Source organism: Convolutriloba macropyga, chromosome 10 (assembly GCF_964194025.1).
Source record: "Convolutriloba macropyga chromosome 10, txConMacr16.3, whole genome shotgun sequence".
Taxonomy (NCBI): Eukaryota; Metazoa; Xenacoelomorpha; order Acoela; family Convolutidae; genus Convolutriloba; species Convolutriloba macropyga.
In genome coordinates this window covers 15,737,008-15,753,252 of record NC_134477.1, presented here as the reverse complement: position 1 = coordinate 15,753,252, position 16,245 = coordinate 15,737,008, and the positions used below count along the sequence as shown (strand labels likewise).

The following is a 16,245-nucleotide window of genomic DNA, read 5'->3' as shown; positions in this document are numbered from 1 at the left end:
TCTTCAAAAACCTTATCAACGTTTAAACAACTATACCTACAATTTCAGACCACTGAAGATGTTCAACCAACCTTTTGAATGACTTTTAGGAGGTTTTTTGTTATGTTGTTATGTTTCCAGCTAACTCTCTGATTTTTGTTTAATATGTTTTGAGTTGCACAATATTCGTTGACTATATTTTTACAAAACTTTTACAGATTATTACGACAGTTGGTCTGTCTAATTTTCAGCTTTTGTTCGATCTTTCTTTTGTTTTGGCAGCATTTTTGGCTGCGAAGCTTTCACTTTAACAGGGACAGACAAGTTTTTAACTGAACTGGGAAACAGAACACGTTTTACAGAGTTAAAACACTCCTAGGAAGTTCTTCAAAATTGATTGTTTTGACCCAACTTCGTTTTGCTCGCCCCAATAACTTGTTTGTTTTGTTAACTGATCTTCAATTCCAGTTGTATTTTAATTACGCAATAAATGTCAGGCAGATTGTTGAAAATCTGTTTAGTAATTTTGCATCGTGTTGTTTAGCATTGGCTGAATCATTTTTTGTGATCAGTGACGCCGTTGCGCTCTTTAATAACTAATTTTTGTTATTGGACAAAATTTTGTTTTGGCTGCTATTCGTTGGTTAGGTCTTTGATCGCTTTCTTGAAGCCTTTGTAGACATTGTTTTTTTCTGTCCTTTTCGGCCCATATCGTCTTATGCATAGTTTCATTTCTTTTTTGAGATGCATTATTTATGCTTCTAGAGATTTTTGTTCGTCTCAGTGTTCAAATTTTAGTTCTCTGTGCTTTTTTTGTATCATTTTTCATGAATCAAAAACGTATTAAAACTGTTTTTTGTTGATTAAGGGTTCTTCGAGTGATTCGCGAAATGAAACTACCACACTTCTACTGAAGTGGTTGATATAATTTTCCTGCGTAACAAGGAGGGTAAAGGGCTGATCACGTGAAAATTTTGTCAGATTTATAATAATTTTTTTCGAAGTTTATATTTGATTTCAGGTAAAACTCTCTGATTCTCCTGAAATGCATTGTCGTAATGGGTGTCCGTTGGTCGGTTTCTAGAAAATCTGAAACAGTAAAAATTTTGTAGTGCTCAAATATCGAACTAAAAAAGCAAATCAAGCATATTTTTCACGCCTTTTGAATGGTATCTTTAGTGACCATTGTTACGAAGTTTGAAATGACCTTTGTTAGTTAGATTTTGAAGATTTTTGCCATTTTCGGAATCCTTCGAACCGTTGAGTTCCTGATGCGCACAAATGAAGTCGCCACACATAAAACAGTTTGCAATGCTGTTAAAGTTTTCTCTAATTCTATGGGCATTGCTGTAGTATTTATCTAAATTTGATCTAAATTCAGAACAATTTGATCTAAATTTTGTTTCGGAGGCAGCTAATGAATATTTTTAAGAGTACGATTGTTTGTGCATTGCTTTATTTTCCTTTTCCACTGCTTTTATTTGTTTCAAAATGATGTTGTTCTTAATTGAAATGAGGAATCCGTGGTAACCAATAGAACAAGATTCAGCTACAACCGCGTAACAACTTGTTGTGGTTTTTTGGCCAATTTTGGTTTTGTTCACACACAAATTATATCATTATCATTTGAAAATAAAACCAAGTCGTTTGTTTTGTTGATTACTCCTCTGCAGTTCCATTGCTTTATTCTAAATTAATATGTCTTGACTGAAGTTCTGAATGTTTGAGATATGATTTGTTGGTGTTGTAATCGCAGTGACTGTGTTCGTGCTTTCGGTACTATCATGGTTTCTTTTTCAATCATTGTTTTTGTTGAATATGCGAAAGGCGCTTTTGGAGACAATATTAATTAAAATACTTATTGGCATGCTATTAAAAACTGTGCGTTTTTTGCTCAAGACCTCGGCTAACAGAGTAGCAATAATTTTCACATGGAGGTAGTCATTTCGGGTTAGTTAAATGATTGCGATTTTAACAGCTTGCACAATGATCATTACAATTTATTTTAAAAAATTTTAACTTTTTTGTCGTCATTTTATTGGCCTTACAAAATTTCCAGATTGATCAATAATCTCAGTAGCTTCGCATGGAGTTGTAAATGGGCCTATTTAATGATTTCAGTTAATACTCAATAGTTTTTATGACTACGGCTTTATTTTTTTTTCAAATGTACCTTCAAAAAATTTACCTTCATACCGTTTTTGTTCCTTTTTCTTCTTGCTACCTGGTCTCATTCAAGACATTTCTATATAGTGATTTACAAGTTACTTTAAATAATATGGCTTTTCTGTGAAATGTTTTCTTAAAACTAGTCGTTGAGCTTCGGTCGTAATTGACTGTTTTTGTTATTTGGCTTGTTGTTTGTCTTTATTCATAATGTGACGGCATATCTCATCTGTCAGCTTTTTTCGTTTGATTATTTGAGTTCAAAGCAAATGGGGCCGTGCGGGTGGGAACATTATGTGCAAATGGACATTACCGAGCTTCCATTTTAATGTTAATTAGATTCAAGTTGGTTACCACAAATCGTAGTTAAAAGATGATTATAAGAGCAGTGGAACATTTACCACTTATATTAAATTTGTACTTTTTACTAGGGTTTTGATTTACAAAAATATGATTTTTACTGGCAAAAAAATAGCGTTGTGTACAAAAACTTTAAAAATTTTGTGTACACAAACACCTGTGTGAAACAAATCCTTGTTATTTATTGTTGTTCACCTGAAACAGCTTTTGAAGAACTGAACATACCGGCGATACTCAGAATTAAAGGCTTCCGTAGTATTAGTCTAACTGGAGTATCGACTTGTGTTCATCTGACCTTTCGAGCGTTCATGTCCAGACTATCGTGCGTTTTTTCGTGTCTCCAGACTATGTTAATTTGAACGCACGACACCACCGCCGTTCATCTAAGTCTGGGCATATCGATTTCTGGGACCCCAACCTGGGAAGTTTTCCCACTTTTAAAATCAACCATTTCTAGAGTTGGGGGGGGGGGGGGGAGTTCTGCTCTTCTGTGGGGTGATCATGTCAACTTTCCAGGTGAATGCTGTGATCGACAAGTTGAGAAGTACATGTTCCATGGCCACCTAATGATGGATATGACTCCATCTGTATATTTCCACCACCTCACCAACTACCATCTAAGCAACATAACTGTCAACTACCTCAGAGTAAGAATACTTCACACAACTCATACCTAATGCTAAGGCAAATTCAGTACTGATTCAGAGTCTAATTCAGGTCATAATTTGCACTGAATTTGTCTGATTCACATCTAATTCAGTGATTCATTCTGATTTATCTTCTGATTCAGAATAAAACTGAATATTTTCTCTGAATTTTGCTCTGATTCAGAGAAGGTCAGAATTCACTTTACAGTTGGTTCTGAAATCTTTCTGAATCAATACTAAAATTTGAAATTTCTCTGGAATTGTTCTGAATCAGTACTGAACCTTAGGTACGGGAAGTCATGATGCACATTGTCGAGCAGTTGCTTTCTAATCAACGCACTTTCGAGTCATAGTAAAGTTCGAAAAATACACGCGTGTTGTTGAATTCTTTCGCGTGACTCAACATAATTCGACTTAATTCGATTCATGGCTAATTTTTTGTTTGGATCTTCTGTTTCATCGTGGCAGGTTTTTGTCAACACCACGCGGGTTATTTTTCTATAAACCCGGACACTCCAAAATGTCTCGGCAACTGTACCTGCAATTTTTGCAGCCGCAGTTAACTCTAGGTCAAAAACTCCCATCGAATTCCGATTGAAAAAGGTAAGAAATAAACCATATAATCGTATTTTAACGATAACAATTAGAACTTAAAAAGAAAGAAAAAAAGTGATTGCAGTTTATTCGGAAAACATCTGCAAAATCTTTAAGAGCGCAACTTACCTTTTTAAAATAATTGAAGTCGAATTCCGAACGAATTTCAATCAAAACAGACAACAAAAAATATCCGAATGAATTGAATCAGCGAAAAATGAAGGAAAATGCTGTACTTAGACAAATAATTATCTTCTAGAATTTAATACTTGCAATTTCCAAAGCGTACTTTGCCTCGAAAACAGCAAAACATACAGAGCAAAAACTAAGTTCGCTTGAGCATCTGTTTACCGCAGGAAAAATCAACAAAGAAGCTGGCGAACGTAATCAAATTATCACAATTATGAAAAAAATATATTTGGATGGTCCTGGAGGGAGCATGATGGACAATAATTGTACATATATCATGTAATAAATCATTTGACAATGTAGTGTTATTGTCATCATGTTGCGAAGAAACCTTTGTCGGTGAAACTTGAAATACAGAGAAAGATTTCTCTAAACAGCAAAACATTTATTTGATATTCCATCTATCACTTAATAGTCGTCAAAATTAATACTATTGAATGCAGTAGCTTTTGGACGGTAATCGGCTACCCTTATTTCGAATTAGAATGTGCAGCAATCCGGTGACTTTTCTCTTTGAAAAAATCAAACTGATCATTGAGAATAAACTTGCTGTACTAGAATCTTGTGGCGCTAGGCAGAAAATAATTCTACCAAATACGTCATCTCCTGCTTTCAAATTATTCAGTTCTTTTTAATTCAGAATTGATATAAATTGAACCAAATTTTAGGGCAAAAAAGTGCCATCAAGTGTGGAGCAATTTTGTTGTTCATTGATTTGCACCTTTTTGCATTACAAGAGAAACTTAATTGTCTAATCATAAAATTTCATCTGAAGTTGTTACTGTGACCATCAATAACACAAAAGTTGAATTAGCGGTGCGAAATTGCGAGCATTTCATCTGACAAATTTACCGTAATTTCATTCAAACTTTTACTTGATTTTGCTCAGCGAAATCAAGTAGGGCTTTAGTTAAATGAATTCGCGTAGCGAATGACAGCAACTTTTAGTGGAATGAAATTGCTTGAAATCGCTAGAAGAAAGAGGCTGACAACTTTATTAACTGAGTTTTAAATATAAAAGATTCAAAAGAATGAAATTTAGTTAAAATGGAACTTTGAGCAAATACTGGATTATGATCATTTAACAATCAAACTGAACACGTATGTAAACAAAAAAAAATTTAGGTGATGAAACTGGAAAAAACTGCGAGAGACAATGACTCGTTCATCATGTGATGTACTTTATGAAAACTTTTGTCAACAGGGAATGACAAACGGTTCAAGGATCACCAAAAACGGAGCTACTAAAAAACAATCAACAAATGAAGATTATACCAACGATTAAAATTAAGATTAAATCAGGTTTAAATAAAGGACGAATTGAAAAATTAGGAAAATCGTACTGAATATGTTACCACAGACTTCATTGCAAACTTTACATCTGAATTCATATGCCAAAAATTTGAATCGCGTGGCAAATAATACTGTTGAGAAATATTTCGGTTCAATTTCTACTAAAACTAAGAATCGCGCCTGAATATATACCCTGTTGTCAGTATTACTAGATTATAAGTGGTTCCTAATGGAATATAAACGGTTTAGCGGGGTTTCGAATGCATACTACGATTCAAAGAAAATTAGTTCTTGTGAAACTATTTGGTCATTTTGTTGTATTCGTGTTCTAATTGCTCGTATTTTTGACATGAGCAGTCTGATTCAGAGCAGTCTAATTTTTGGTCAAAGAACATCATACCGAATACAAAATGTAGAGATGTAAATGGTGATGATAAATGTTCTCTTCTGTATTTCTGTTAACGTCTAGCTGAAGAGTTATCGCGTGTTGAGTATAAACTTTTTGCGAATTTACAAGCAGAGGTCATACAAATTATTTAATAGTTCTTTTGACGGCGGAATATGAATTAGGTAAAACTAATTTCACCTTTCGCAAGTTGTTGCAGGCAAAAACTTTTTATTTAGTTTTATTGGAGCACAGAAAAGAACTTAGAAATATCTTAGAGCTTAGAAACTTAACTTATGTTAAAAAAACTCAGAAAGAAAACAAACCTACCACATTTATAACAACAAATGCAGCTAACAATTTGGAAAATGAATGTGAATTAGTTCTGAACTGTATGTTTGTCAAATTTTGATATTTATCTACTAATATTGAATAGGAAATGCAACTCCGTGAACCAATTCAAGTGAACTAAATTTTTGCATGTAATAATGAAATGACGCCCACTCATACGCCCCAAAATCGCCTGATTTTTGATATATTAACCTTTTAACAAATGTACACTATAAATTTTATATTTATATTTTAGACAATATATACGACTGATTTTGGCTAAAATCTTCACAATTTTTTTCTCTTTTGAATGCAATAAAATTAATTCTGATTCTCTCAAATATCTTTTGAGCTTTGACAGCTTCAATCTCTAACGTGCCAAAACTCGTCCCGCCCCATAGGGGTTGTTGCGCTACAGTGTTCGTAATCCTGCTAAAGGTTATGGGCCCAGCCATCAGGCCGTTGATACGCTAATAGAGTTTTGGTCGAGATTGAAATGTCAGTATTGGCAGTTTTAGCTCTTCTAGATTGACGAGAGTTTTAAGATTTATTTTAAAATTTTGGATTTCCCTCGTAAATGAAAGCTAAATCAGAATTTGTAATAAAAAGGTTGAAGTTTAAACGTCATAATGGAACCATCAAACAATAGTTTGAAGTGGATGACGTTTAGTGGGTTGGCTGAAGACTACCCAACATGGAGCACTCGTTTCTCTGCCTTTGCACCAACTAAGGGCCTCTTCGAAACGCTCACAGACACAGTTGAGCTACTTGACAGGCCAGCACCATTCAAAGAAGATGCCATTGATGCGGAAACGCAAGAACACGAGGCACAAACTCAAGCTAAAGCTACAGCTGTACAAAAAGATGAGAGCAGCAAAAACAAGATTTGGTGCTACCTGGCAATGATTCTAGATGCCAGCAGCCTCATGCTCATCCGGCTTGACTGTGTGGACAGCAAGAGTCTCGGAGATGGCCAGAAAGCGTGTCAACTTCTCCAGCAACGCTTTAGAAGCGACGAGACAACCACAGTCATCAGTCTGATGAGGCAGGTGGCCAGACTAAAACTTCGAGAGGACGAAGCCAATCCACCAGTACTTCATCAGAGCGCAGGAACTGGTCACCCGATTGCATCATGCTGGTGAGGAGCCTTCTGAGACGCTGTTCAATGCAATGGTATTGAACGGCCTTCCACAACGATACGAGCATTTTATGGTGCATGAGAGCTTCAATCCTGCAGAGAAGTTTGTGGAACTGTGGAAGCGTCTCACCAACTTTGAGGAGAGTCGCAGACAGAGGGATGATGTGGACGAGGATCAGCACGTTGCCATGTCAGCGAAAACTGCTTCTCATCAAATTGGTATACACTCTTCATTCAAATCACATCATAGGAAGACTTTTTCTAAGCCTAGTAGTACCAAAAGCCCTAGATTGTTTTTTGTATGTATCAAACCTGGACATTTAGCAGCTAGTTGTTACAAAAGGTACAACGCTGTTTGTAATACATGCAAGGCTTAAGGCCACCTAGCAAGTGCATGCAAACATCAACCAAAAAGTCCTCATAGAGGCTTGGCATATAGTTTAAGCGCTGACAGCTCATTTGAAGTTTCAAAAACTGATTTAGTAGTAGATTCAAGCAGTACTGATCACATGATGAGAGATAAGTTTTGAATTAAGATTTATCAAAAACTAGAAACCACAGTTAACAATCCAGATGCAGGCAAAAAAAAGTTGAAGGAATAGGAGATGTAGATGTAGAAGCACGAGACACTGGAGGTGTGCTACGTAAGTTGACTTTAGAAAAAGTTCTGCATGTACCAGAGTACAAAAGAAACTTAATTTCGGTTTCAAGTTTAGTTCAAAAGCAACACGAATTATTTCACACAAAAGCTAAGCCAGTTCTAAATCTCAGAAGCAAAGAAAGCTTCAGGTTGATAAGAAGAGGCAAATTGTTCTTCCTACCATACAGAAAAGAAAACAAGCACCACTTTTCAAACTTAAGTGGGGGCACGTGTCAAGCAAGACTTTGGCACAAAAGACGTGGACATTTGAACTTTAGAGGTGTAGCAAATACAACAGACGAAACTTCCCAAGCTTCAAATTTTTGTGAAACTTGTGCTTTGGGAAAAATTTCGAAAAAGCCTGTTCCAAAAGTGAGCGATAACAAAGCAACTCAAAAACTAGAAAGAGTTTACTCTGACGTTATTGGACCAGTGAGTCCATCAAGTATAGGTGGCAACAGATATGCAATTACTTTCATAGATGAATTCAGTGGCTACGCAGTAGTAAAATTTATGCAATACAACACGCAAGCATTGCAAACTTTCAAAGAGTATGTTGCACAATATGGCCGACCAAAAATTTGGCGAACTGATAATGGAACAGATTACAAAAACAAAGCCTTCGAAAAATTTTGCATGAGCAACGAAATACCTCCTGAGTTCACAGTTCTTGAAACACCCGAGCCAAATGGTGTTGCAAAACGTTTTAACAGAACAGTAGTAGAGGCTGCAAGATGCCTTCTAATAGATTCAAAATTGCCAAAAAGCTATTGGATTTGAGCAGTAGATACAGCTTGTTATGCTAGAAATTTAGTTTTCAAAGACAAAAGTACAAAGTCAGCATTCGAAAAATTGTTCGGTAGAAAACCGAGAGGCTACCATCTAAAAATATTTGGTTGTGTAGCCTATTCAAAAAATCGTAATGCCAGTAAAAAATCAAAATTTGATCCAAATGCAACAAAGTGCCTGTTCATTGGTTACTCTGATAACAAAACAGCTTATTTGTTGCAAAACATAAAAACTAGGCAAATTTTCACTTCTAGAAAAGTTAGGTTCAATGAAGACAATCTAACAGGTTTTCATAATGAAACCGAAGATATAGAGGTCAGCTTTCTATATCTAGACTTAGACGAAGTAAAAGAAGAACTTCAGGATACAAGCAATTCAAGTAAGTTAAGTTCAGAGGTTGAATTAACTGAAACAGAGAGTGTTCAAGAAAGTGAAAAAAATACAAAAACTGAAGTTGATCAGGAAATTAAAGAAGAAAAACCAAGTCCTAGCGTCAAACCAAAATCCAAAATTAATGTACAGTTTAATCCAAATGTTGCAGTGAAAAACATAGAAAGAAAGCCTTCAAAAATTCCAGTACCTGTCAAAAACTCACAACAGATAAAAATTAAAATCACCCACAAGACTGCAAATGATAGGTAAGCTAGGTCAAATAGCAATTCCTTCAGGAGACCAGAAGACCTTCCAACTTTGGTCAGAGTACGATGAAATGAAAAGATGAGAACTTAAGCGAAGTGATAGGTCTAGAGCGCCTCCGGAACGTTTTGGTTAGAGCTACTCTCATGCGGCTCAAAGCACAATAACAAAAAATTCATCGAGCCTGAAAACTTTGAAAACGCTAATAATTCTGAAAAGAAAGACAAATGGCTTGAAGCAATGAAAACAGAGATAGGAAATTTAAATGAAACGCAAACTTGGGACTTAGTTCCAAAAAACAGGACACAATATTGTTCCTGGCCGATGGGTGTACAAAATTAAACATGATTCAAACGGAAATATCGATAATTTTAAAGCTCGTTATGTAGCAAAAGGCTTTAAACAAATTGAGGGAATTGAGTATTCGCATACCTTTGCTCCCACAAGCAAACCTGAAACCTTTAAAATTCTACTAGCTTTATCAGCTACCGAAAACTTCTTTTTAAAACAAATGGATGTAAAAGCAGCTTATTTGCATCCTAAAATAGACAAAGAAGTCTATTTAGAGCAACCAAAAGGTTTTGAAAAGTTAGACAGCAATGGCAACAAGCTAGTTTGTAAGCTGAAAAAATCAATATATGGACTGAAGCAAGCAGCCAAAAATTGGTATCAGGAGTTTTCAACTTTTCTAATTCAGCAAGGTTTTGAGAGAAGTCAACACGATTACTGTCTTTTTCTTTAAAAAAGCAATGAAAATGACAAACTGTTTGTTCTAACCTGGCTGGATGACTTAGTCATAGCAGGAAACAGTCAAACCGAGATCAACAAATTGAAAAGTTCACTAGAATCAAATTTTAAGCTGGACGACAGAGGAGATCTTTAATGGTTTCTCGGAATGCGAATTCTGAAAACAGAAAAAGGAATAACTTTAGATGAAGAAAAATACACTCAAAACATTTCAGGGCAGTTCAATATGCAAGCTTGAAAACCAAGAAAAACACCAGCAGAAAATAACCTAAATCATGAAGTAGCTCAGAAAGATTCAGTAAGAATAGATTCACATGAGTTTAGAAGTCCAGTAGATTAACTACTTTACCTAGCTAAGCAGACTAGACCAGATATCATGTGCATCACAAATGTCTTATCACGCTTCATGAATGACCCAACTGAACCGCTTCTAAACAGTTCAATGCTGGCAAGCGCGTGTTGAGATACCTACAACATATTAAATCTCTTAGACTCTTTTTCCAATCAACCAGCAACAGCACTCTAGTTGGCGAAACAGATGCAGACTGGAGTGGAGATGTGAATGATAGACAATCGACCACAGGATACTATTTCAAGCTGGGAGACAGTGGGTGATCTGTCAGTTGGCAAGTCGAAAAGCAACCAACAGTGTCACTCTCATCTTGTGAAGCAGAATACCAGGATTTAGCTTCCGCGGTGCAAGAGGCCATCTTCTTGCGTGGTCTTCTCAGAGAACTGGGGTACGAACAGTTTGAGCCCACAACCATCGGAGAGGACAACCAGAGTTGCATAAATCTTGCAACTAACCCGGTGCTTCACAAACGATCAAAGCACATCGACACGAAATATCATTTCATCGGAGAACGAGTTGATGACAACTCAATCAAACTGATGTACACACCAAGAGATGAAATGGCAGCAGATCTTCTGACAAAATCTTTGCCACAGCAGAAAGCAGAACAACATCAGGAACAACTATTGGGCGAGTCCAGATTCTTAACTAGTGGCAACAATCTCAGTGGGGGTATTGGAGCACAGAAAAAAGCTTACAAAATATCTTAGAGCTTAGAAAACTAACTTATGTTAATAAACTCAGAAAGAATACAATTTTACTACAGTTATAACGACAACTGCAGCTAGCAATTTAGAAAATGAATGTGAATTAGTTCTGAACTGTATGTTTGTCAAACATTGATATATATCTACTAATATTGAATAGGAAATGCAACTTTGTGGACCATCTCAAGCGAACTAAGTTTTTGCATGTAATAATGGAATGCCGCCCACTCATACGCCCCAAAATCGCCTGATTTTTGATACATTAATCTTCTAACAAATGTACACTGTAAATTTTACATTTGTATTTTAGACTATATATACGACTGATTTTGGCTAAAATCTTCACAATTTTCTTCTCTTTTGAATCTCCTAAAATTAATTCTTGTTCTCTCAAATATTTTTTGATCTTTAACAGTTTCAATCTCTAACGTGCCAAAACTCGTCCCGCTTCATCGGGGTTGTTGCGCTACAGTGTTCGTAATCCTGCTAACAAGTTTAATATTACGCATAATAGTTATGAAAATCATTGATCGAACATTATTGCAAACCAAAAAAAACATCTGCAAGAGACAATGACAATGATTTTTTTGCACTTAATAGTTTTTGCCAACTGGAAATTTCTCAGCTGCTGATATCCAGAAAAATCTGACAATATCGACAATTTTTTTCATTTTCTCTTGACTATTTTTGTTTATTTTGCATCTCTAGAATTTATATTGAATAACTTTCAACTTACAGAACTTCGTGACAACCTGGAAGATTGGAATGCGATCTTCTAAATAAATTAAAGTATTGAGCTCAACTTCCGTCATAAATTTTGTTCCGTCATAAATTACCAAAATCAATTCATGATGTAATCAAGACTTTGCTATAAAAGATATTTTTCAAACAATTAATAGTCAGTCACAATACTTCAACTTTCAGAACACCGGTCAATCGTTTTTGTTTCGTTGATTTTCTTTTTGTCTTTTTCTGGTCCTCTTATTTTATTTTTTTTTAGTCCAGAGTCCTCGAATTATTTCTCATGAACTTTGTGTATAAAGATTAGAAAGCAACCTATATTGTCATTTCATTTAACATGAAAACCTCAAACGTCGCTGAGTCAAGGGCCTGAAATGTAACACAAAAAATAATGTCCTTAAAGGCGATGTCAGAATTATCAGACGTCAACGTGAAAAAGAATTCGGTTCAACGATAATGTCCACAACTTAAAAGAGTTAATGATGAGCGTAAACATTGAGGGAATACTTCAAACATATTTAATGCACAATTCTTGTTAGAATCATTTAAACAGCTTTAGCTTTGAGCTTCATTAAAAAATGAGCGTCTTTCCCAGGCTATTATTGGGCGAGAGGGTCTATAATGGGAAGGACGCAAACATGCAATGATCTCAAGTGTTCACGTGTTTTTGTTCCAGACAGTCAGTACCGCACTGTCATGTTTGAACTTCATCGTAGAGGTCGGCTTCGGAACTGGCGGGTTGGCATCCATATCGGGGACATTTGACCGGGAACAGGCCTTTGTGTTTCCCCCTCTGCCTATGGTACAGCCAAGAGCTTTCACTTACGACGATATTGAGAACGAATTGACGTTTGATTGGTTCAAACACAACATCATGTGCAAAGATCAGGTAGGTTTGTCCATTTTAACCGACAGTATTGCGGGTTCAATTTGATGCTAGGTGTAATGCGGCGGTTTTTTTGTAATTCACTTATGTTACTCAGTTTTTACCATTGCAAGCAAATAGTACATATATCGATTGACAGCCCAGTGAACAGAATCTGGATACACCTTGATAAGAAACATACTAAATCTTGGTAAATCTTGCCAAGATCTTGACATGGTACGTACCATGAAAGTATCAGGATTTGTACGAACTTGCAAGATCTTTGCATGGGTATCTTGGAAAGATGTTTCAAGTTGTGCAAGAGGTGTCAACATCATGCATGTCTTATCAATGTGTATCAATTTTCGATTCACTGGGATTAGAAATGTTCCGTTCCCACAAAAGTGCTTCAGGATCTTTTCCCTTCGTGCTATTCTGAAATTCGCATTCTTAACCCGCGATTAGTATTATAAAGATCCATAAAGTTAATAATAAGGCGCTTTTATATAGCATGTTCCTGTGTAAAATTTAGTGAGCTAAATGGCGGGAAGCTAAATACCCGAGAAAAACTAAATGCCCGTTGATGAGAGGTCGGAGGGTGGGGGCTGAGGGGAGAGATCCAGCAGAATCTCTGCACCCAGTTATAAAAATAATCGGTTTCGGAAAAAAATCCACAGAAAAAACTCGCGCTTGATTTTGGATAGGAAATAAACACCCACGGAAATAAACCCGCCACTTTACTATTAAACAGCTGCGCATTTAGCGAGTTTGGCCGGCCATGGACATGCCTTGCGGGCCATGGACATGCCGTAGTGGCTCGCGGGACTTGATAAGAAACTATCACAACCGAACAAATTATCACGACCAAAATAATTAATAACAATATTTTAAATTTAGCCCTGGATGTGTCCAGCTGAGTCAGATGATGCAGGAGAGGGTTTCGGGGACACTTCTGTGGACAATATTGCACAAACAGACGCCAGAGGAGAAGACGATTTGAATCTAAGTCGAACTAGCGAAGATCATAGGCGACATTTGATGTCGTCTCGAAGGGCTGGGAGAAAATTGCCATTCATGAAAAGATCTCCTAGATACAGAAGCTGGGTAGCTCGTTACTAACCAGTTATTTCACACTTTTCAGCTCACACCAGCTAACACTTTCTGATAATATATTAGTAACAGTGGGCTATAAACGTTTTTGTTTGATATGAGGTAGATGAGTTATGATAGAGAATTATGATGTTTTTCCTTGTCCGTTGTGCGCGATATTAGTCGAAAGCCATTTTGGAGGCACGAAGAAAAAATTATTAAACTTGTGGAAACTATTATGCATTTTTCATTGCTCTCAATTGAAGTTTGTAGCAATTATATTAGTCCTGTTGGTTTTTTTGTCGTGCGAATTTTCGCTTGACCGATTTTTCGTCTGATGGATTTGACTTTTCGTCCTCACGAACGGGATAAACAGATAGCGCCCAGCATTAAGTGCTCTTAGAGCTTTCAGCTCACTAGTCTCCAAGTATGCTATTCATAGAAACTGTTTTGGAGACTTGTACTTATGGTGTGAAGAGCGGCTCTTAGAGGTTGAAGACCCCCCGTCCCCCCACCCCCACTGTGACCCCAGCTGTTGCCCTCACTCCACTGTTGCCCCACCCCCATCAGCCCCCGGTGCTCCCCCGTGGCTAGCTACTGACGAAGGCAAAATAATGATTTCATCCAGCTGCCGTACATCAATTTGTTTCCGGAAACGCCAAGAAAATTGTTTTCTTTTGTGGCCAAACACCCAGAGTACAACCGGACTTACAGTTTAATCCATTCATTCATCTAAGCAAAATTAGTACTGTTCCTAGTGTTGAGATTTTATGAACGGTGTCTTATAAACTGTATCGGCCAATGATTAAATTGATCAGAACAATTTTAGAAGCTCAACCCACAAAATTGGGTTTTCATTGCCAAAAATTTTGTGAATTGCAAACTTGCAAATTGGAAGAACTGCAATGGTCTTGTTCACGTCTGCCTTGCAATTTGATTGGTCGTTGTGCCCTTTATTGAGATCAATGGTGTCGATTGGACCTACCAACTGACTGCAGCTCCGGGTAACTCAGAGATTGAAATGCGTCAATAAGCCAAAAAAGCTGCTCGTCTTAATGTCTTTATTTAATGTTAAAGAAATAGTAGGAGTAAGAGTGTTTTGGCAGCTAATGGAATGGACAGTATTCATTGACCAATGTAATTTTGATAATAAAAATTATTCTTTCTGTCCTCTACAAGCGCCAAAATTGCATCAACATTCTCTCCTGCAACAGATATGAGCCAGTTTTTGAGAACGCTGGGAGAGACAATCCCGATCTGGGTTGATTTCTGTGCTGATTGATGGTATCTTCTGTCTCCCTGCATGAAGCTGTCTGATACCACATATGTCCAGCGTTTCATTCTTCAGCTTTTCCAGAAAAGACACCACAGTACTTTATCAAACAAATGGATTCCTAGTCTCTATTTGCAATTCAATGATACGCAATGAAGCACAAATACACATTGAGACAATGCAAAGATCGAACACAGTTTCGGGACCCAAATTTTACTTTTTCTTGTTTATCGAAAGTCTCTCCAGGAAACACTTGTGCTCTTATGCCAAAAATCCTCCGGAATGAATTTCTGGTAATGGTTATCGCATTATATGTGAATAGTTTTGCGCTGTCTCGAATGATTTTTAGCATCAATGTCTTTGTGAAAATGCTAAAAAAAATTTTGTCATACAGAACTGATAGGGACCGGTAGTTGCTGATCATTGGTTTCTCTACGGAAACCCTTGTTCTTCAGTGTTTCTCCGGAAGTTCTGCAATGACGCAATCTAGAACAAATTCCAAAAATATCAGTTTCAATTTCCTCAAGTTAATTCAAAATAATGAAAATTTCAGGAAAACAATCGCCCGGCTGATGGCTGTGAGCCCATTTTGGAGAACCCTAACAGGTTCTAAGAACTCCATGCCCGCAGGATTACTAGTCGAGCATTTTCAAGTCGTCTAACATAAGTTTGGCATTTGTGTCCGCTCTAAAACTATTACATCTCATGGCTGCTACTTGAATTTCTATGCCCGCATCGTTGATTTATCATATATCTTTAACAACACTGCAAACTTTTCCCACCGTGATGGAAGAACAATAATTTTTCTTGAGGCCTATCTCTCCACCAGGTACGCGAAAACCTTCCCGAAGTTCACTTTTTGTCCCACAAAGAGCTGATATCATACTACCAAGTATGCAGTACACAATTTGTTGACTCTCTCTGATATACACCCAAGATGTTGTCAGCGAATAAATTGCTTATCGAAATGTTGGCATTGTCGACCAGTGCTTCTGTGCCATGCTTCACTGCAACTCTCAATCATAAGAGGAGAAAAAATGTTTTGGCATCATTCAATGCACCTCCGCCGCTTGACTAACAATTATCCGATTTTACAAATTCCAAAATGGCATATTGTAAAACTATCTCTTTGTGTTTGAGTGTTCATGGGTGTGGTGTGCTTCTGCGTACTAAGTAAGGATGGATGAAGACGGGAAGATTATCAACCAGGAGATGAAGAGAAAAACTTCATAAAAGACGCCTCGTTTTGCCCTGTCTCGGCAACGCATTTGCTTTCATCCAAAAATGCAGTTTCACTTTTTCAAAAAGGTGTTTAATGAGATGTA

The 16,245-nt window shown here is 36.8% G+C and overlaps 2 protein-coding genes across 2 annotated transcripts in view; both read left to right on the top strand.

The window, feature by feature from the left end:
- The window catches only part of LOC142348313 (uncharacterized), a 38,414-nt gene extending 24,554 nt beyond the window's left edge, over positions 1-13,860 (top strand). Inside the window, exons 5-7 of the mRNA XM_075399616.1 lie at positions 3,022-3,152; positions 12,370-12,582; positions 13,456-13,860. Coding sequence (XP_075255731.1) covers positions 3,022-3,152; positions 12,370-12,582; positions 13,456-13,677 — 566 coding nt within the window. The 3' untranslated portion in view covers positions 13,678-13,860. The remainder of the gene's footprint in view (positions 1-3,021; positions 3,153-12,369; positions 12,583-13,455) is intronic.
- The window catches only part of LOC142348751 (target of EGR1 protein 1-like), a 588,447-nt gene that overhangs the window by 419,989 nt on the left and 152,213 nt on the right, over positions 1-16,245 (top strand). The gene's annotated exons all lie outside the window — the stretch shown is intronic.